The sequence below is a fragment of the Protobothrops mucrosquamatus genome, unplaced genomic scaffold (assembly GCF_001527695.2).
Source record: "Protobothrops mucrosquamatus isolate PMUCROS unplaced genomic scaffold, P.Mucros_1.0 scaffold515, whole genome shotgun sequence".
Lineage (NCBI taxonomy): Eukaryota > Metazoa > Chordata > Lepidosauria > Squamata > Viperidae > Protobothrops > Protobothrops mucrosquamatus.
Window position 1 is genome coordinate 879,005 of NW_015386828.1, and position 23,753 is coordinate 902,757.

At 34.3% G+C, this 23,753-nt stretch overlaps 1 protein-coding gene across 3 annotated transcripts in view; it reads right to left on the reverse strand.

The window, feature by feature from the left end:
* Positions 1-23,753, reverse strand: part of MYT1L (myelin transcription factor 1 like) — a 112,844-nt gene that overhangs the window by 37,958 nt on the left and 51,133 nt on the right. For 2 of the 3 annotated variants that reach the window (XM_015816872.1, XM_029284313.1), the window contains exons 5-10: positions 20,032-21,000; positions 13,696-13,830; positions 10,269-10,359; positions 7,286-7,393; positions 2,953-3,164; positions 838-1,085 (exon numbers count right to left, since the gene is read on the reverse strand). In XM_015816872.1, coding sequence (XP_015672358.1) covers positions 838-1,085; positions 2,953-3,164; positions 7,286-7,393; positions 10,269-10,359; positions 13,696-13,830; positions 20,032-21,000 — 1,763 coding nt within the window. Of the gene's footprint in view, positions 1-837; positions 1,086-2,952; positions 3,165-7,285; positions 7,394-10,268; positions 10,360-13,695; positions 13,831-20,025; positions 21,001-23,753 lie in introns of all 3 variants that reach the window. The other variant, XM_015816870.1, reaches the window with a different exon arrangement.

Sequence of the window (23,753 nt, forward strand, 5' to 3'; positions counted from 1 at the left end):
AGAAAAACAAATCCTCCTTCATTGATTGGTAATTGCATTTTCTATTAAGATTGTCTCAGAATCAAAGAGACTCTTAAAAATTTTCTAAACAATTTATTTTCTGGATATATATACTAGAATTTGTCCCACAATATAAATTAATCAGGGAATAATATTCATTTTAAGAGTGTCCACCTTTTCCCAAAGGGTGAGGTTTAATTATTCCTATTTCCTGAAGAAACCTCTCTCTCTATTTGATTTATATTAAGAAATGTCTTTCTCTATTTGATTTATATTACATACTACTGAGTTATACATTTTAGTATAGAAATACCTAAATATTTAATGGATTCAGTACAAATATGGAATATGATATCCTTTAAATGGATAAGTAACCAATTTTTTTCCAATTGGTATCAATTCTGATTTGGACCAGTTAATAGAATATACTGTTTTGCTAAAGATAGCTATCATTTACATCAATACTGGAATAGTAATATGAGGGTTAGAAATAAGCAAAATAAGGTTGTGTGCAAATAAAAGTAATTTTTGTTCAACTGAATTATATACTGCTCTGTAAATCTCTATATTGTCTAATAGCTCCACATATATATGAAAAAGCAATGGTGAAAGTAGACATTCTTATCTAGTTTCTCTGAATGGTGAGAAAGTAGGAGAAAACATGTTATTAATCTTTACTTTAGAGATGTGGGAGACGTATACTCTCTTTCAATTTGTTTACAGGAATGCATGCTTGGACTCTGCTTCGTTTGTGTAGAAATAGGCTGCCAAAAACAGCATTTTGCGGGGATGTAGTACGAATACACAGAGATATATACAGATAAGCAAATGTATTACCCTAGAACAAAGATCCTGAGGTTTTGTGGAGAGGTTCTGAGGCATTTCTCTGCAGCGAGTGGAAAGATTCAAGATAGCTGTAGCAGCCATGTGTGCTGCTTCCATGTCGTGGGTATAGTCAAAGCTGCTCTTGCTGCAGGTGCTGCTGGCGCTGCTGCCTCCTCCACAGCTCATGTTGCTGCTGCTGCTAGGCGCGTAGCTGCTGGTTGTGCTGCTGGTTGGGCTCGAATTCTTACAGTAACGTTTAGCTGTGGAAAGGAAAGAGGGCAAGAATGACTCCAAAGGGCTCTACGGACAGCCATGAAGAAGTGATGCATTCTGCTGTACTCTAAAGGAGCTGCACTCTTCCATGAAGCTTTTATAATATCTCTGTGCATCTTCTTGGCACAGGAAACCCAGATGCAATGTCAAAAAAAGCAAAATAATAATCAACCAAGTATTCTATTGTGACATACAGATGAGATTAAGTTGAAAAAAATGACTCTGAGGACTTGGCTTTACTTCATTTTTTTTTGCACTCTGGAATGTCTTGCAATGAAGGGATTAAAAATGCTACAGACAGGCAAACAAATAAATGCATTTTATTCGAAAGCAGAATTCCCCCTCCCCTATTGTCCTCCAGTCATCTTACAATTATGTGTATAGTCTAACTATCCAGAAGCACAAGAAAGAAATCTGTTAGTAACTTCTGACATCATTACACAAATACCTGGTTGGTTAGAAGCAAGGAAAGGACAGACACTTAAATGCTGGTTACTAACCAATCCCATTAAAAGAGCTTGCACAAAACTAACAATGTGGCCCTTGCTTCTAATTTTCCCCATAATAGCAACACTTTCAAAGCTGTTTTCCTTTTCTTCTGTCCCCTGACTTTTTGCCAGTCATTCTCCATTTGATTCTGATTAATCTCTAAATATGCATTAGAATGACTAAGCCTTTTAATGAAACCTCTTGTCTCAAAGACAAATGAGTATATTATAGAATTTGAATATATAACAAAAAGCAATAAATATTGCAGGAAGCTGTTCGCAGTACATATAAATTTATAATTGAGTCAACCTAAACTAAAATGCACTCTCTAGATCACTTCTTTAGGCATCCACAGCAAAGTAAGATTGCTTCAAAATAACAATGTGCAGTGGTGATATCATGAACTCACGTGATCACAATTTACAATATTTTTGCCAGAAAGCAGTTTCTGGCAAAAAATACTCCATAGCAAACAATGGATTCATTTAATGATCACAGTAGTCATTTATTAACTGCTGCGAAAAGTCATAAAGTCAGGAATCACATGGTGACTCATTTTATGACCATCATGACTTAACGACCAAAATGGCGAGCTCAATTATAGTCGTAAGTCAGGGACTACTAGTATGTGGTTGCTAAGAATTGACACAGACTGGCACATAATCAAATGGACATAGCACCAGTATGTTGGATTTGGGAATTTTCTGCAAAAGATTAATATGATTATCTAGCTGAGAAAGAATAATCCAGCTGTAAAGGATACCCAGATGGAAAAAACAGGATGGAGGGGAAGGCATACACAAGCAGAACTTGTACCATCATTTTATTTTCAGTTTTATGTTAACTATGAGTAAATAAACATATCATGGAAAGCCATCACGGCAGTAAACCCCCAAATATAGGGGTTCAAATGTAGCTCATGGGTATTTCTGTAGTTTATAATATCTTCTTCACTACAAAAAATAAGGGAAAGAGTCAATTTGAAGTGCATTGAAATGTGTACACATTTATGTTCTTCACATTTCTGTGGAGTTATTTATCTTGCAGAATAATATATACTGTAAATGTAGATATGTGGATAAATATTCCAAGGAAGAAGAAAAGTAGCAGATAACTTTAGACTCAGGTGATGTAATGTATTTTGGAACTGCTGTCAAAATTTGAATAAAATAAATTCAGCAACATATGAGCACACTGCCACTCATTCAAGGGAAGGAAAATAAAGGAGGCGTTTATCTCCCTGTCTACTTCCAAACCTGTAGGAAACTGTAATAAGGGAAATTAAACCAGCTAGCGAGGGGAGTTTCATTAACAGTTTCTCAACTATATTTATTTTGTAATGCATTAGGAATATGCATCTCATACCATCATATCCTTTGGGGGATACATCTCTGGATTGTACTTTGGGTGCTATGGCTCTCTTTCCATATGGATGGTTGTCATAACTGTTATATTCAAATGTGGTCTTAGAGTATTTCTCTAGTTCCTTGGCCAAGTTGGAGCGGGGCGTTGTGGTAGGAACATTGTTTCTGTAGCCATACTGAGGAATTTCCAACTGCTTAACAAAACACATGGGCCTAGAAAGTGAGAAAGAAAAAAAAAAACATGTCTTATTAAAAGCATAGCCCACAATTCATAAACACAATAAAATTTTTCTATCTATTGTTTTCAGATGGCAGCAGTGTTTTATACTTTTGGACATCGCTCTGTTGAACAAAAACTGGGAGCAAACGAATTGCAATCACAACACGTGATTAACAATATAAAAATAGGAAAAAGTTCTCTTTAAACAGTATTTTTAAACTTAGGTAATATATTTTTTTAAAATGTATATTTTGCTCTTGTATGGAAAACAGCATACAATTTAGCAATTATCTTGGTATACTACAAACTCCAGAATGGTATCTTAATCTAGAATAGTAGATTCTTGGCATGGGAAATATATGATTTGATAGCGAGTTTATTCACTGACTCCCCAATGATCAGTGATTAAACTATGCTAAACCTTTCTTCTATTGCTGATCTTGAAACTATTTTTACTGCTGATCTTGAAATTCTCCCAGTTCAGTTCAGAACCTAAGTTGCTAGGAGACTTATACATCTCATATCTACTTTTTCTTACTTTTCCAGGAATCATTTAGATTAGAACAGTTTTACACTGGAACATGACTATGAGTTTTTTTTTGAAGGACATTGTGACTTGACAATTTCAGCTATTTTTGTCCTTTTTTGCAGATATTAATGATAGCTCCATAATTCTTGTTTCTTTTTTACATGCTATGATAAAAGATGAAGAACGTCAAATATGTTTACCTCCTTGCTTCATAAGTATATGAGACTGTGGGTTGTAAATGTGTGACATCTGAACATTCTCTGAGGGTAACCCAAAATTAGTATATATATATATATATATATATATTCAGATTGATAAATTCAGATTGTGCCCTCAAGGAAAAAATAATTGCTCTCAGTATATAATTAAATATTTATGTATAAATAAAATACAATAATTACTTCTACCTTTTGATTTTCATGTTTTGAGACATGAAAATGAATCAAAACTGTTTGGGTCTGTACATTTATAAGCATGAGATCTGAAACTGGCAAAGCCAGAAATAACAAGCCTAAGACAATAACAACCAACAAGTGTCATCAAAATCCAAGATTTAAAAAACAAGCAGCAAAAAGCCAGTTGCTATATAAGGATATAGACTGAAACCCTGATGCTGGCATATACATACAGACTAGATTCCTGCATTCTACAGTAGCTGACATTTGTTGTTATAAAACTTTCTTTTGCAACTGTATTTAAAATAAATAATCTATCTTAACCTCTTCATGTCTTTATTTCTAAAGATAGATGTATTGCCATGCCCTGGTGAAGCTCTGTCAACTAATATGAACAGAAATAAATCAAAGCTACTCTTTCACTGCAACAAATTCTGTTTTTATTCTAGATTGCACATTTCGTAATTTCTTTAAAATAAAAACAAAATTCGCATGTTTTAATGCAGCCTATTCCACTCATAATGTAAAATGGGATTTCCTCAGGGACCCCTGTCTGTATTGGAAATGGTAAGTAATCCATCAAAGACAATCAATCTTGTAGCAGTTGCTGATATCAAAAGGAAGACAAGTTTCCTTTATCAGACAATGTAAAAAATAAAGCACTATAGTTGCTAGGACAGTTTTCAATTCTCTTTATACCAGAAGATGCAGGACTTAAACCTGTGGATTGCTTGTGAGTTGCTCTGCTTGAATTCAAAAAGGTGGAGAAAGAGCAACAAATTGTGCTTAGTAAAAACATAGATAGTACAGGGTAAATTTCAAAATATTCACCTTAAATATCTGTACAAGATAAAAGCAGTGGAGAAGTCATTTCTGAGATGATAATGTAACTTAGATCACTTATCATGACCTGAGAGGCATGACAATCTTAAAGGCAAAAGAAAAATTGTCAGAACATTGATTTGAGGCATCTGCCTTCAGATGCTGCTTTTAACAAATATCCTTTCCATCTGACTTCTCATTAAAGAAAATATTTATGTATGTATGTACGTACGTATGTACATACGTACGTACGTATTTATTTATTTATTTATTTATTTATTTATTTGTTTGTTTGTTTGTTTGTTTGTTTGTTTGTTTGTTTATTTATTTATTTATTTATTTATAAAATTTATTGGCCACCCATCATACCATGGAGGAACTCTGGGCAGCTTACAGTTACATTTTAATAAAATCATAAAATGTTAAAAACAAACTGTACAACCCAAGACACATGGGGAGGGTGGGAGTGGCATGGGGGAGGTGGTGGGATCTGTTATTACTCAATCAACCACCTCCATTGCGCTGGGGCCCCAAGCCGACTGGCAAAGTCATGTCTTTAGGTCCTTACGAGGGCTGGGGCCAGCCTCACATCGGGTTTTAGCACAATAATAAAAATTATACTAGCTTTTTGGGGGGCAGTAAAAAGGATGGAAAATAAATATGTTTGTTAAAAAACTATGCAAAAATTGTTTTTGAAAATGGAAAAAATATATGGAACAAACTCTTCACCTAAAAACTTAAAACTATCCAATGTTCTTGAGCATAAGCAAAAGCACGTCACCTTTTTGAAAAATAATCTTAATTTTTCTCAGGCAAATAGCATGGGAAAAACCACACTAAATTTATAGGATGCATACATCTAATTCTACTTCTATCTCTATACTATATTGCAAAATATGCCATAAAATATTTATGAAATTTGAATATCCTTGGTTTGCAGTATCCACATACCGGTAATTTGGTATGTTACTCATACTCTGATTCTCAAATTTTCCAATTATGAAAAATGGGGAGACTTGAAATCTGTAAGCATTATAAATTTCTGCAGTTACAGGGTAAGGTTAGTATTGATAAGTAACATAAATCTAAAATATTAGGTACAAAATATGTCTGTATATTTATTCTGAATATATTTTTGACAATAAGAGTTCTTATTACACTTAGTATCTGAAGACATACCAAAGTAGCTCTAAATAACATTTTCCCCAGATCGTTTTTAATACCATGATATTTGGGTGGAAAGAACTGATTAGCTCATTAAAGGAGTCCATCCCAAGTAGCTGAGTTTTCAAATCTGACTCAAAGAAAACATTGTATATGAAGATTTCTTGAATAGCATACTTTCTTAAGATCCAATAACATTAGAAATATCACTATGAGGTATATGAATGAAATCTAAATCTATAACCTCCAGTTTGGACATCCTGTAATTTCTAATTCCTATAAACAATTACTTCCTTCGAACATAAATCTTTGGGAAAAAGAGTATGGGAAAGATAAATTTTGCTGTTTTAGCTTAAAAAATGTATTATTTTCCCCTTCTAACTAATAAATATGATAGCAGAGTAAACCTTAGGAATGAATATCTTTTTTAACGTCTGACTTTCAAATTCCTTAAGAATCATACCTTTCTTGCCTGCATTAAGCAAAGGCCTAAGATTCTGCATTGGATGAACTCTGCAGCCTATATTCCTGAGGAATGAGATGGTTCAGGAATTATTGGCAGCAATAAAAATATAAACTACGTAAACAGGTACATCATCGTTCTTCTTTTTCTTCTTCTTCTTTTTCTTGTTCTTCTTCTTGTTCTTCCTGTTCTTTTTTTTTTTTTTGGAAGATACTAAGCCAGCCAAAACTTCTTATAAAGTTATAAAGCCAGCCAGTCTTCTTACAAAATCTTTTAAGCCTAACTACTGATACATTTTTTTAATTATAATTTTAAATTTGCAAGCTAAATGTTGAAAGTAGGGCTTCTGGTTTTCATTTAAACTGATATTTACTAGTAAACGCCTGCTGGAAAAAACAAGACTTACCGGTAAATATTAGTTTATTTCCCAAAGATATCAACTTTTTTCACACTGTTCATAGATTCAGAACTCCAGCAGGCAGCTTTACACCAAACAATGCCTAAGACAAAAATGAGCTTTTCAGCTTTATTGATATTTGCCAAAAAAGAGAGAGAGAGAGAGAAACATTACCCACCCTCCCCCAGGGTATATTGGTAGGCATTTAAAGGCTGAAAACAGGATCCAGAAGCCCTAATTCTAAACACTGGTTCAAGGGTGACATATTTTTTTAAGTGCTAAGATTAACTTCTTATTCAATTAATCTTGAATACACTATTAAGTGTTAGAGCAACTCTGTATACCTCAAGACACGATCTGATGCCTGGTTTGATTTGGATGCATCACAGCTCTGATGCTTCTCTTGAGCTTTAGCCAGTTTCTCTGCTGCAGCAATAGGACATCCGGAGAGGCTGCAATTACAGAAAGAAAATGTAATTGTCCCATCCAGAATAGCTTCACAGAGCTTTTTTTTTTGTAAACATAAAGGAGAAGCTGGCTGAATGGGTGGGTGGGTGGGGGAAGGAACTATGTCTTGATGCCCAGCATTCATCCTCTAGAATGCAAAATTTGCTTTTAAAATCACAGGGTTGCCATAAAAGATTAACTCCTCTTCCACTATACATGACTAATTTTACTGATCTTTTGACCTATGAAGCCAGATAGAATCTCCCAATTACATATTGTGACAGTCCAGGTGCTTAATTATCATTGTTTCTGCCCTCCCACTGTTTTTACAAAAACAAAGCTTAATGAGCTGATGATTAGCCACCAAGAAGCTGGTGAATTACATTCCACTTGATAAGCCACAAATTATGCTTTAGTTTGGTATTGTTGTAAATATTCAGGAGGACATTGCTGCCAGGCAAACCGAATATAGACTTAAATATGCAATACTGTTGGCAGAATTTCATACTTATCTGCCAACTGTATTGTCTACTGCTGCTGGTGCTATTGTTGCTATTTAAAAAATCAGAGAAGAATATGGCTGTAATCCTTGCTTATTTGAAAGTGAGCAACACTGAATTCAGCAATGTTTACTTTCCATAAAACTAGTTAGGATGGAGCTTTAAATAATCTTGTGCTGATTAGAATTTAGAAAAAAAGTGTAGCAAAAAAAGGACATAAAATTCACTTGCTGTTGAAATTGAGGAAAATTCCCTTGGGAGAATCCGGGCATCAATCCATAAGGACATTGCAGATAGAAAATGAAATAAAATATAAAGAAAAAATTAGATAGTTAAACTAGAACGCCAACACATAACTATCAAAAATGTTCTCAGAGTCAAATCGAATTAAATCAACTCCTGGTGTCTATTTAGGATCATCAATCCAAAGAGTTTTAGGGAAACTACTGTACAATACAGTAGAGAATATTGCCTAAACATAGCCTAGAAGTCTAAAAAGTGCAGTGTGTGGACTGCATTAGCTCATCAACATCCTTTTATGATCCTCTGAATCCAACTTTGGTGGGACCAAAGCTTTCCTTCCTTCTTTATTAGCAAAAACTTTGCGATCATCAAGTATCATTCATTCCTAATGCAGTTCTTTGTAAGCACCAGGACAAAAGGCAAATAAACAAAAATAATACCAACCAGCATGTCTTAATCTCTTCAAAGACAATAATCACCTGAGATACAGACTTCTAAGAATACTGTATTCGGGATCGAATACAGAATTCAAAACTTCTGAAAAGGACATCATTTTAAATCCTGAAAGATTTTTCTGGGGTCATGACCCTGCCTGAGGCCTCATCCTCAGATGACATGCAGGACCATAATAAGGCATTAAGGGAACCAGATATGAAAAGCCAGACCAAAAAACAGCAGAAAAAGCATCAGGCTTCATTGTACCAGATCCAAGCTCAGTTGATTCAGAGCGTGAATCAAAATCAAATCTCACAGTGAGGGGGGAAAGCTACTGCTAGAAAGTAGAAAAGTGGAGAAAACATGGGTACACCAAGAAGAATCTGGCATAGCCAAGTCTATCTGAGGTAGACTGATACAAATGAATCAAGCTGATGTGTGGAGTGGTAATGGTGGAATAGGCCTCCATTTCAGTTCATCTGAACATATCTCTGGTCTAGCTCCTAGCCATGCAGCCTTCTTGAAACACTGACTCTTGTCTGATACCATCTCCTTTCTGCTGGTGAGAATTTTTATTTCCTTGAGTGTACACAATAATATCCATCTATGATGGCCTGATGAATTTATAGCTTGAATTGTTTGCTAGGTACCTCTAGCTAAAATAGTCTGACAACCCATGATGTCATCATATCCATAATCATTCAACAGGGTGAACATTTTTTGTGGCCTTGTATAGCTTCCCCTTTACAACCAGTTTTGTATTTGGTAAATACACCTTTTCAAAAAAAGTTAATGTTTTAGGATTTCATATTAACTGAACGGAATTACCTAAAGACTACCTAAGTGTTTCCTCATTGAAGTGTAGGATCTGTCAGTCTATAAAAAATGTAATGTGTTTTATACTACTTGCTTTATTAATTTCTTATTTATAAGCATTTTTCTTTGGAAATCCTACAAACTGTGATTGACAAGGTACCAACATGGAAAAGGACTCTTTCTACTTCTAATTACATATGCCGTCTTTTACTTTCTTCAATTATATTCTCTGTTTCAAGTTTCAGTCAGGCAATAAAAAAGAGGCTCCTTTTTTGCCAGCCACTAGTGTTAAAATCTTATATCCAAAAGGTCTTTGCCTATTATGGGTATAATCAGTCAGCATAATTTTTGTGAAATAAGCGGACATCATCGATTAGTATGCAATTCACAGGCAGGCAAAAAAAGGAACAGGAGCCAAACAAGATTTCAGAAGCAAAGAGATCAACATTTGCAGAAAAGTTGAGTCATGATTTCAATATTTCTAATAAGCTATTAAAAAAAGCAAAGAACATTTGTTGCAGCAACATCATTTTGTAGAAAAACCAAAATGCCTGTGAAATATTGAAGCACAATATTGAGGCTTAATCACAGATTAGGATTATACTGTGCTAAAGTGTGGCTAGATTCTGCCTTCTACAGGGTAGTTATGGATAGCATCCTGAAGGAACTTAGAAAGTCGAATTGCATGCAATCAGTTTTGAAATTTGGCTTAATCCTGAATTAATTAACCATATCTTGAAGTTACCATTGCCCAATCAAACATCAGACAGCTATTGATCTGGACCTTTCAAGATAAGCCCCCAAACATTTTGATGTTCACCACCCCGCAAGGATCACAAAAGGTGTTGAAACATTAAATCTGCCTGTTCAGGGAGCTGGGTCTTACCTTCGATGAGAATTCCTGTTGCTATTTACGTGGCCCCGGCCTGTGCAGCCTGGTGTAGGACACTTAAGAACGTTTTCATGCATGGCAAGAACTTGACAAGAAGAAGAAGGAAAGGAAACAGCGGAGTGTGGAAACAACAAGAAGAAAAAGATTTCAAGTCCAAGTTTATAGGAAGCTATTTTAGTACAAAGCAAGATTCATTAATGATCAGCATTTCTGAAAACAGACATGGGATAGATAGCGCCAATCAAGCCTGGGAAGGGAAAGAGGGCTTGCAGTGTATTTATTAACGCAGGATGATGTTAAAACATTCAGGGTTATGAAGGGAAGGAAACCTAACGGTTAATGCGTCTCTGGTGTGACAGTTAAGCAAAAGACTGCATACACAAGCAGTGAGCAAAAGTACTGAGGAGCACAGTGGCCAGTTGGAGCCATTTTAAGAAATATATACGCAAGAATGAACTGATTTATGTACACAAAATAGGCATCCAGTATCTGGAGTCAATATAGCATAACATGTAAGCCGATTCATCTCAGGGCAGCCAGAAGTGGGCAGGAAAGACACTGGTTCTGAGGCCTACCACAGGCTTAGTATGCAGAACTATTGCTTCTTAAAAGTTCAGTGGCAGTTGGAATCCCATGGCTATCAGAACGATGATTTTCTGCTGCCTTTACTTAATGGGGATGGAGCAAAAAAAGGAGAACTGTGAGGAATAAAGAAGGTGGGCAAGAAAGTTTTGAAGAAATGTGGATACGTTGTGTATATCAGAGCCAGGAAGTTGGCTTATTATGCAAACAGGATTGTAATTCTCCATGGTCAAAAAAATACTTGGCAATGGTTGCATTTGGGTGATGGGGCCAATTCTATTGTCCATTTTCCTGAATCTCAAATTTTCAGGATTCAAGATTGCAAGAGAGTGCATAGCTCAAAACATGTGTGGTCTGACTCATGAAGGAAGAATAATTTTGAAGGGGTGGGAGTAGGGGATGCCTTTGAGTCAATCTTGACTGCTTGTAGTTGCCTGAACAAGTCTACAGGTTTTTTTAGCATTTTTTTTCCCGGAAGTGGTTTGCCCTTGCCTTTTACTTAGAGTCAGGAGAGAGGGACTGACCAAAAGTCACCCAGGTAGCTTAATGCCTCAGGCAAGACTAGAACTCATAGTCTCCCAGTTTTAGCCCAATGCCTTAATCCTACACTGAGCTGGCTCACGAATATAATTTACCCGAAATAAAAGCTTTAAACCAGAAAGTCATCCATTGGGGGAGAGGTTTTTAAAGGGGAGGGAAGGAACAAAATGAGTTGTAACATTACAACACACGCTCCACCCTTTATATACTTGCATGCAACATTGTGTTGCCAGCACAAAAGAGTAGAATTTGCATTGTGATGTCACAATGCACATTTCAGTAGTTTGATATCATGATGATTCAAAGGGGATGCCTATGTAAACCAGCCTTTTTGCAACAAATGTCCTCCAGTTATGCTGAAACCCTAACCACCCTTAATCCCAGAATTGATCATGATGGTTTGGAATTCTGAGAGTTAAAGTCCCAACATATCTGGAAGGCACTGTGTCAAGGAGGTTGTCCTAAATTATTTTGCGTTTTTGTTTGTTTTCAGCATATTTGATGAAATTAGTCAGCGACCAGCTTGTGTGCAACATGGAAAAAATGCTTTGAATTCATATCACCATTACATGATGACTTATGCAAAATTATACTACATTTCAAAAACAAAAACCAATCTTGAAATCATGTTCAATGCTTACATGAAAGCCAAGGACATCAGAAATAGAACCTGTACATATTGATTTAAAGAATAGTCACAACCACCATAATTCATCACCATCACCACACCACTAGCAGTGTACTAAAGATGTGAAAGCTTCACTCTGGAATTCCTGCTATTCAAAGCTGTTCTTGAAACATGCTTTACAAGCCCAGCACTGCAGGAGTCAGGGAAAAAAAAGAAAGAAAAGAAGAAAAAAAGATGATCTCACCTTTTTCACTTTTATCACTACTGAACATGCAAACTGTTTAAAGCTATATTCTTCTTTGATCAGCAACATTTCCTAAATGCTTTGTGTTTACCATTTACCAGGGAGAAAAAGATGAAATGCTCTGAGCAACTGAGTAAACATTTGAGTTGGAGAAAATTATTGGTCTTGCTAAACTGGCAACTGAATTCCTTTGATCAGTTAAATTCGCACACCAGCTGAGAAATTGTATTTTTTTAATTTTGCTTAAGTCTTTCCCTGAGCTTTATTCTATATGTTAAAGGAAAGTCTTCTATAGAAAGAAATATACCATTCAACTCCAAGCTTTTAAATTGCATAAAGTTTTAAAAGTCTGTGTTAATCATTCTATGTCTTTATGTTTGTAAACTCATCCATTACTGGCACCATATTTGTTGAGAATCATTTTGCTGAGGAGGCAGAACAATTTGATTTCTCACTTAAAAGTGAGAGAATGAATTATTTGGAGTATTAACCCATTCTACCACCTTGTACTATCTTGTCATGAATGAAAGAAGTTTACATAGTCTAAAATATGATACGTTATGGAGGAAGGGGAATGAAATTTATATGACCACCCTACATCACATGGTAGGATTTCCATATACAACGGCAATATGGAATTTAGCATTCCTATTTTGGATATATTATGAATAGTTTTATTTGCTTGTTTTCATGCATTTTTGTACTATTACAGAGATAATAAATACCCAGATTTTAGAAAGCCATCACCTGATAGTGAGGAAGTTTTTATAATAGTTTAAACTAATATTAAAGTTTTGCTCAAAATCATACAATAAGTTGGTTTGTTTAGTTTTCTTAAGACATGTATGAAGAATTTCTTATAATTTAAGACAGGTGCAATTTTTAAAAACATACTTCTTCCTCCTTTATCCCTTTTATACAACCACAACATGTTTATGCTGACATCACAAGTTGAATTACTATAAATCAATCAAATTTTTCAAGGTCAAATATTTAAGTAATTACATGTTTTTAGTATATAAACATTTCAGTGGTTCAGCTGTACATTTTCAAACTGAAAGGTATGTTTACTTCAAGTTAAATCCTATTCAAGGAGTAGGTACAATTACTCAAAATTAAAATAATACAGTTTTGTTGGAAAATACTTCTATGCGCAAGAAAGCAATTGCTTAGAGATATCCCAGTATTCTCAGGATCAAAGAATACAGCTTTAAAACATCTTCATTCAAGCATAAGTTAGTAAAGATGTGAAAATGATGAAATAAGAAAATATATAAATGTAACATAAAACAAATTGCTAAACTGAGACATATACTAGAAAAATGGGAGGAATGAAAGAGCAATCAAAATAAAAAGCTTCTCAAGGCATGCTAGAAAAGTTTGTGTGGAATTTTATCCCCCGTTTCCATGAAACAATGTGGACTTACTTTCTGGAGGGACCCTATCTTTGTGTGGGCATCCTGACAAACTGCGGTGATGGGGGTATAGCCCCGTTACATGGCCTGTTCCATCACACCCAGGGGTTGGACATTTGCTCTCTTTCTTTTCTGTTCTTGAGGGATCTATAATTTACAACAAACGTGTCAAGTGAATGATGTTTTTCAGATTTCCAGATGGACGTAGGTTCAGTTAATGAAATCAGTAACTCTTTGGAAAATGTTCTTAAAGAACACTGGAAGAAAACAAGTCTGGTTCTGTTTAAACAATTTTATGTCCTGCTTCTTCTTCTCAACCAGAAGCTATTACAATTACAACCATCCCCAGACATGGAGGGTCCTAGGTGGTGACTTTCTTCCAGCAAAGCCACCCTTGTCATTTAATATAGATCTGTAAAACATTTGTGTAGACTGTGCTTTGTCCTCATTTTAGCACTCACATATTGATGTTTATAAATTTACGGTGGGAGAAGTATGGAGATCCCATGAGAGGGGACCCCCAAAAATTGTAAGTTATTCTTGTTGTGGCATTTTTAAGAGGATTAATATTGACTTATCAAACCATTGTTAAAGAATATTAGAACTTAAACAAAAGTGTATTTCTTTCCAATGAATAATTAGTAGAGGTTAAAACAATTACTATTTCCTTTTAATATTGACCAATATTAAATATTATCCACTATTCTTTTAATAGTGACCAGTATAGTCACTTACTTATAACTTGAATATTTCTGACATTTAAACAATTTTTGTTGCTTTATTTAATGATATTTTCAGAAAAAAAACTATTCTAAGAAACAATTCCTGTCCGAAAATCAACAGGATTATTGTAGATTTTTTTCTGGATTTTGAAATGCAGTGCCAATGCCATTATTTCATGCTTTGTTTTTGTTTATTTTTTTAACTAAAATATTGCTCATCTATCTTTTACACAATCAGTTATCCAAAGGGAAAAAAATATCCAAACAGTTAAATTCAATTTCTGATTTGTATGCATATTCAAGAAAATTTAGCAGAAGAGTAAGAACAAAAGATATAATTCTTTTGGGATTTTTTTTTCGGGGGGTGGGGGAGAAGGACCATGATGGTTGTAAGTCTCGATTCCTTGAAATGGCCCATCTCACTCCACTCCATCCTCCTGCTCTATATAAGCTTCAGTGGAGGTATAAGAGTTGTGATATTTTCAAATGTCTGGAAAATGAACTTTGCTTTGAATTGTTAAGTCACAGTTTTAAAACAAGTGATAGAAAAGGGAAAGAAAGAGGTTCTGAATTTCCTCAAAGAGAAATCCTGAACTCTTCTAATCTTCTTCCCTGATAAGCACTTTAGGGTAGAAGAATAAGTGCTGGTGTGCATGGATAAAAGGAGTAATCCCTCCCCAACTCAAATTACAAAAAATGTGTTTCAACTCCTTTTTTTTTAATGTCCTGTGATTATATCCATGCAAATCAGAGGCTGAAGTCAACTGAAAGAGAACCAAGAATTCTAACAAGGTAAATAAATCAAGGCTTCATTCTTTGATAAAATATTGTGTAGATACAGGATTATTATTTCAGGTCCATTTCACAAAATTGTGGTGCATATGCAACCATCCCACCTCCCTGATGTTTTACACATTTGTCAAATTCACACTTTTCATTTTCAGAACATGTTTTTGCACTTTAAAATGTTATGCATGAATCCAATCTCAGGTGCACAAATTTTAGACAACTGTAAGCACCTCTGAAATAATTCATAGACTTGATAAGGGAAATTATCTCAAGATAACTACTTAGAAGTAATACATTCTGAATTTTAATTCTGTATAGAAAGTCTAATATTTTGACTAATATGTAGCCAGCTTTCAAACAGATACATGCAATATGGCACATAAGATTCAAATGCACATAGGATTCAAATTCAAATTAAAAAGTCAACTTTGATCATTGAATACATTTATCCTGCTTACAGCAAATGAAAAAAAATGTTATCAGCACTCTATATTTAGTCCTGGCTGTGTGATTTTATTTGCTGTAGATTAACATTAGAGGGTTTAAAAGTTATTTCCTTTAAAAAAAATCTCATTTTCTCACATATCCTAAGTCTCAATTCAAATTAAACCTTAGAACTTTGACAGATTTAAGACATTTGCTTTTTATATTTAAACACATATTAAAGCAAGAAATTATATTTCACAATTGGATCATTTCTACTTATTCCTGTGTTGCAGACTAACATACTATACAAAGGTAACGTAGAGAGTCCAGAACGTATCACATTTGCTTTATAGTCGGGCACTATTTTACTGTGAGCTCCCAGAAGTGAAATAAGACCATATTCTAAACTACACTGTTCATTTTTTATCTATGATCTCTGTTGCCCTATTGGCTAACCATGACTTGGGACTTACTGCACATACAAATTCAAACAGCCATCCTGCTGTTTTATATACTCAATTTCTGTGCTTCTGCTCCATGAAAGTTCTCATCTAAAAGTAAACAACCTGATAATAGGAACAGATGGAAATTCTGCCTCTCTTCAAAGGAGATGCATTTCTAGTCCTTTATAGAGTGGGGGCAGGAGTAAAAGATGCAATAAATTTGCATACTGGTTGTTATAAACAGTCACATTTGATACACAGCAGTCACTGGAATCTTTTGTAAGGACTTCATAATTTTGCTAAAGAAACCTAATTATCTGAGCCTTTTTGTTTGGGAAATGTATTTTTGCAGTAATATGCCTTGTCAATCAAAAGAAGCCTGACAAAAACCTCTAACAAAATACAGTATATTAATTAAATATTCAGGCCTGTTATTAGGAAATCAATAAACCTGCAAAAAGTAAGAAGGTGAACAAACAACTGGCAGCCCATAATACATCATAGGAAAGTTGCTTTGATAAAAAATTGTGATGTTTCAAAAGAAATATTTTATCAATATTTTTAAGAAAACAGGAATTCTTAAAAAAGACCAAATACATATGTCCCATTTGGACTATATAATATGAATAATACCTCTCAGAATAATTAATAATCCCCTAAACTCAGCAAATGAACAAATGTTCTAATGGCTTTTAGTAGTGACTAGGCCTTTAATAAGACACGGCTAGTCATTAACCGCAAGTCTATGAAGTTGGGAGTAAAACCTATTCACCACTAGTGTATAGCTCCAACTTTACACCTTGGGAGAGATCTAATGGCATTTGTATACCACAAATTTTATATAAGTCTTACAAAAGCATTTGAGGCATATTACTGTCTAAAATAAATTAATAAATAAATCCAGTCAATATTAATATTATATTGTGGTCATGCTATTTCATATAACAGTATTCTAGGGCAACAAGAAAGATAATAATTAACAACAAACATATAGCATAACTAATGTAAATCTTTGGACAATCAGAATTAATACTGGAAATAAATGCATAAACATCCATCAATACTATTGGCATAGTATCAGTTAATGAGCTGAAACATCTAGAATGAGTTTTTTAAAATTCAGATCATACTGATAGGCACTTATTTGTACACTATTTTAATAAGCCCACCACAAATGCAGAATAAAAATCTTTTTTTTTTTTTGACCTACAGTATATGAAACTTCATTTCCAGGGCATTTTGCTGCTCCAAACATTGAGTAAGGGAAATACCTTGGTCATTTTGAAGATAATAATAATAATAACAATTTAATAATGACTTTTCTAAACACTGAACCAGGTGAAAGGAAAGCGGGGCTTCCTCCTATCTACCGATATGCTTGTCTAGGCATTGCTTTACATAAAGAGTTGATATAAATGTGTAGGGTTGAGATGAAAGTCGAAAAGATGTGCAGAAGCTTTCTAACATGAAATGAACATATAAGCTGAAAAAGGATATCCTTTCTCATTGATTTTAGAAACCCATCTGAGCTGAATTTGGAATATAACAGAATTATTGTGCACTCTTTTTTTATGCTTCAGGTTTTCTACACTGAAGTGTAAACGTGTGTGCTGATATTCCTATCATCATCTTATCCCAAGAGTTTTTGATGTCAGATTTAGAGTTTGTATATATTTGATGGTGATTGACGTTGGGACATAACTTTCATACATTATTTTTAAATCTAGGAGAAAAAAAGGGAAGGCTAAAGGAGTTATGCAATGCTTCAGGCTCAAAAGCCAAAAAAGTGCTTGACATTACCTCTCTGCAGCTTTGTAAAGTAGCTATATCTTTGCCATCATATGAGACATTAAATTTGCCTACAGTTCCCATTTCAGACCTAGGTACTGCTTTTGATCTCAATTAAATGCAGTACTTGTCCTTATTTAGATTTTTTTTTTAAAATTGATAAAGCTATTTTGGATTCAGTTAAGATAATTTTTTTTAAAAAACTATGTGCATAAAACTCATATAAAATACTTATAAAACTTTACATAAAAATATAAAACTCAACTTAACCTTATTTTATCAAATAATTAATATTTAAGGAAATGTATTTCAAATACTAATGTAATTTAAGATTTGTCGCATGTGTTGATTGTATTGTTTGTTGAAGGGAACATTTCTGGTAACCTTTGGAATTTACAAAGGCAGATACATATGTGAATTAAATTAGCAGCAATTTCCATAACTTAGATAATTCTCATGAATATTTTTTTTTCAATCAAGCAAGATGAAGCTACTTTATTCAAAGTTTCATTGTAGTTCATTGTGCTTACTCATGCAAGTATGTGCTCAAGATTGATTGCATGTACAGAAAATGTACAATCTGAATTGGTTCAAATTTAGTAACTTGAATACTGTATAATGCAAAACTGGTTAGAAATCCATATGTTTTAGAGTTTTAAATCCTTGCTTTTGTCTTGCAAACTTTGCTTAAGGAAAAAAAATTGTTGCAGAAGTTTATAAAATGTTTTAAAGTCATAACCGGTGTCACAATTCTATTATTTATAATATAAAAGGCTCACCATAACAGTTTGATATTATGCTTTGAGCAGTATAATATCATCTATATCCATCTGTATTGATCACACATTTCTCTAATAATGTCGTTTCTTCCAATTTTATTAAAGGTAATGGAAATCAAAAGTACTCTGCAGCTCTTGGGGGTATTATACACTTTGTAAGAATGTGGATTCAGAAAAAAACATGTTTATATTTATATGCTATATACCAATGAATAAAAATCTTTACAGTAATTACACTTAGACTTTTTTTTTGCATATTGTGTCATAATTATTTCTAAAGGTAGCAATTTAACTATTTCCATGACTGCATGAAACTAGTGAGGTGGAATGCATATATAAGAAATTGCTATTGATCTCAGCATGCCTTGCCTGGCAAATGGTTTTCATTATCTTACTATTTAAGATAATTAATGTGCAGTCACTGCTTCTATCTTATGTTATCAGTCATTCCCATATAGTTCAATTTCTATCAAGAAATCCCATATTTACAGGAAAGTGTTAATCAATAACTACCATTTGGTGATAATTTTATAAATCAGGATGTCCCTCATAGTCAAGTCTATAAATACTTGAATTTTACAGCTGGCTGATTTGATTGTCCTGCACCCAGCCTTAAAATGTAAGTAAATTCATACAAGGTATTTCCACATCTCTTTGTTTTCATGGGATAACTGATATGATGTAGGAGAAGAGCAGGCAAAACTGGGGGGCAGAGTTAAATGTGTCATCAACTTAGAATTCTTACATTGCCACAAATGATCCAAGTCCAGCCCCCTCTTGAATTTCTTTGACTTTTATCTAGAGCCAATTTAATGCTAGTTGACTAGATTTTTGCATATAGGCTTCAATAAATCTTCTGTGCTGCAACTTAACATATGGTCCTAATGCTTTGCACCTGAAATTAATCTAGTCAACTAACTCAGATTAATGTCAGGTGCAAAGGATCAGGACTATCTGTTAAGTTACAGCACAGAAAATTTATTCAAGCCTGTACACAAGAATCTAATTAACTAGCGGTCAGCAATAAATTGGCACTAGATAAGGATATAAAAATTCAAGGGGGTTTGGACTTGGATAGTTTGTGGCAATGTAAGAACTCTAAGCTGATGCCATATTTAACTCCACTCCACCCCACCCCACCCCACCCCACCCCACCCAGCTCTGCCTGCTCTTCTATTTCTGATCTGCATTTCAGGATAATCTTTGCCTACTTTTCCAGTAATTTTTGTTTTTGTTTTTTTCCCTCTTGAAATGATTTTTTTTTTACAGAAACAAAAATAATATTAATTTAGATTTTATAAAGATTTGTTAACACCTCAAACACCACCATCACACACATATTAAGATTTATCTCTATTTTATCATACGGCAACATACTTTAGATAGAAATATTACCTTTACCATAATATGGCTTTTTGATATGGCCATCACTGGATTTAGATTTTCTCTCATCTCCAGAAAGCTGTCTTGGAGACTGTTCTTCATAGGATCTCATATTATCCCTCCGTCCAGCTTCCATTGCCATTTTTTCCCTCATAGCTTTTGCTCTTTCCGTTTCTAAAGCAATTGCTTTCTCAAGTAGTGTTAAGTTTCCTTTTGTCATATCGAACACCTCTTCAGATCTATCTGAGGTAATAGAAGTGGTGTCATCATCTCTTTCATGACATCCATCCTCTTTTGCACAACTAGAAAAAGTTCTAGATCTCGGGCTCAATTGTTCTTCAAGCCTCATTAAATTCATCATATCAGAATAATTCCTATCAGGTGTCCTTCCCTGGAAATCATCTTCTTGCCGAACATGTTGACGAGAATTCATGTTTTGCTGTTGATTTCTTTCCTGTGGGTTTGTCTCACTGAGTTTGCGGGCCAAATCAAAACATTGGTTCCTCAAACATTCCAAGCTGCTGAGACATACCTCCTCATCACTTTCTTCCACCATTTTTTCAGGAAGCCCATTGTTTGCTGGCTTCCCTAGCATCCCGTAGTTCATATTCCTATTTTCTTGCTGAGACATGTTGTCTGTGTAATTTCTATCATTAACATTTTCTGAAAGCACAACACCATGTCCTTGTGCTAACAATTTCAGTGAATCCACAGTTTCCCTAACAACGTCACTGTCTAAGTCTAAACTCAGCTCATTCTTCCGGCCAACATTTTCATTTTTATCACTGTCATCTTCCAAGCTATTAGATGTATTGCTATTCATTTCTGATTCTGTCCTGGCTCTATATGCTGCATCCTCTGCAATTTTGCCAAGATTTAGCAATGACTTGGCCACCAGTTCATCATAATTATCATATTCATCATTATTGTTATCGTCTTTTTCTGAATCTTGCATTCGGGTATTGTGACAATTCATTTGATGGTCTTCTGCATAGAAGAAAAAGAAAAGATAAAAGAAATGGGGAAAAAAGGAAAGGAAAAAAATGGCTGGAATGGGAACTTTTTCTACAATACTATGAACAGTCACAAACTGTTAATTATTTTTTTGCGTACAGCAGTTACAAGCCCTAAAACAGTATTATTTTAAACTAGAATTAAGTAAATTGACTATTTTTAAGTCTTTGTTTTTTAATCATTGACTAGATCTACTCTCTCAGAGTGGTATTAGTATTAGTTATAGGAAGTATGTAAGTTTGTAAGCTTCTTACAAATTATTTACCATTATAATCTACAATAATTTGTAAATTGTTAGATAACACTTTCTTTCTTATTTATAGCTTTACTATAAATACATTATTTGCACATTTTACTTGTAAGGATTGTTTAAATGGCCAAATCCTATTTTGTTTAATACAACAGATGGAAAAGAAATTAACACAATCCTACATCATAAACACTAATTTTGTTGGACTAGATCCAGATTTTAGACATATTTGGGACAGAGCCATTGAAATTAATTGTTCTATTACTAAATGTAGTCCTAATGCATTCTATGCAAAACAATAATATTTTCCTGGAGGTAATAGTGAAAAATGTAGTTGACAGGTGTTTTAAACAATTAAAAATTGGAACTTGCAGTTCACTGCATATATCAATATTTATATTTACAATACAAATATGTTAAAACATGCACATATATTATAAACAATAGTTTAAAGTTTATAACTAAATCGATCAAATATATGTGGAATCATGAAAATAACTAAATCAATCAAGTATATTGTATGTGGAATCAGAAAAGAAGTACTGCATTTTCTAATAGTAGCATTTACTTCATTATCGCATTATACGAGGTCCATAAAAGAGATTTAGTCTATCGTGGTCTTAAGACCTTACAAGTATTTTTCTCAAATATTTTTAAGCTTACCAACTCATAATTGATACTACAGTATAAAAATACATATATATTACTCTTGATTAAGAAGCATAGAACAGTTTAGATCTACCTAAAAACTTTGCTCATCATTCATTGCTATTCTGTGACAAAGAACAACATTCAGAACAGGGTATGCAAACTTGATTCTTAATGTCTATATGGCAAGAGGTAGCTCTGCTCTCTCTCTCCAGCATTCCCAAAGTGCATATACTTATTGTAATCCTGCTACTGAATGGCTGAGCCCAATTAACCAAATTTCCAAAGAAAGTCCAATGTATAAGACACAATACATATCCCAAAATAGTCTGCTCCAAAATCCAGATGTCCCTTAGACAGCAGCACAGATGTACAGTTTTCTTGAATTATTGTAATCCAGATATGTTGAAACTTACTGAAAAGTTCTCTCACTTCGTAAAACTCTTTTAACAAAAGAGATGACACTTAATACATGTTCATTTTTTATCTTATTTAAATTTGGGGATGAATTTTTCTTCTCACATTTTAATAAGATATTCATCATGGGTTATGAAGGCCTTAACCAAATTCTTAGCTACTGTAAATCAAGAGAAGAATAGAACTACACTGATTAGTACCAGTAGAGAGCTAGTTAGCAATATCAGTACAAATTATTTTGCAGAAGGTTAAATGCAAAATCTTTTAAAATTCTTACTGAATCTGAAAAGAAGAGAATGGGATAAGAGAAGAAAAATATGGGGGGAGGGGGAACAAAAACAAAACAGGTCCTTCATCCTGCAATATATTTGATTTTTATAGTGCATGGGGGAAAAAACTCTTCAGCTCACCGAAGAATACAATAAGAACGTAAAAAATTAATAAACTGAAAGGAGGGGTATGCCAAGATTATTAAATAAGTACATCAAATACTCAGCATAAAAGTTAACAAACATAAATACAACTTATGTTGCTTAGCAACTGTTGAAAGTAATGTCAGAAACACACACCCCCCAAATCTACTTACGACTTGATTTCAAAGTTATGATGGCTGCACAAACATCCCACCTATGGTCAGGTGATTGCATTTTGGTCGCTTGGCAACCAGATCACTTTTACAACTTTTTGTAGTGTCCCATGGACACATAATTTTTGACATCTTTTTCAGTTTCCAAAGTTTTTGCCAGTTTCTGGGATTTGCTTCCAGTTTTTGGCAAAAAAGCAATCATTTGATAAAATGGATTTGCTTAATGACTTTGGCATTCATTTAATGACTGCTACAAAAAATGCCTGAAAAATTGGGTCTAGTCATCTTTACTTTACTTTTACTTTTTTACTTTTATTTAATTTCTACCCCGCCCTTCTCCCAACGGACTCAGGGCGGCTTACAGCCATTTAAAACAATACATAATACAATAAATACTGAATTTAAAAAGTAATTAAAACACAATATTAATTGGCCGATTCTTTTTAAAATTGTTTTAAAAAACCAGATTAAAATATCCCTTAGGCCAGACCTGCTAGCTGAAATAGCCATGTCTTGAGGGTGCGGCGGAAGGAGGGGAGATCCGGAATCACCCGGATCTCTGGGGGTAGTTCGTTCCATAGGGTGGGGGCTCCAACCGAGAAGGCCCTCCCCCTGGGGGTCGCCAACCGGCACTGTCTGGCTGACGGCACCCTGAGGAGACCCTCTCTGTGGGAGCGTATCGGCCGATGAGAGGTAATCTGCGGCAGAAGGCGGTCTCGGAGATAACCAGGTCCGATGCCATGGAGCGCTTTAAAGATGATAATCAACACCTTGAAGCGCACCCGGAAAGCCACCGGCAGCCAGTGCAGCTCGCGCAACAGCGGC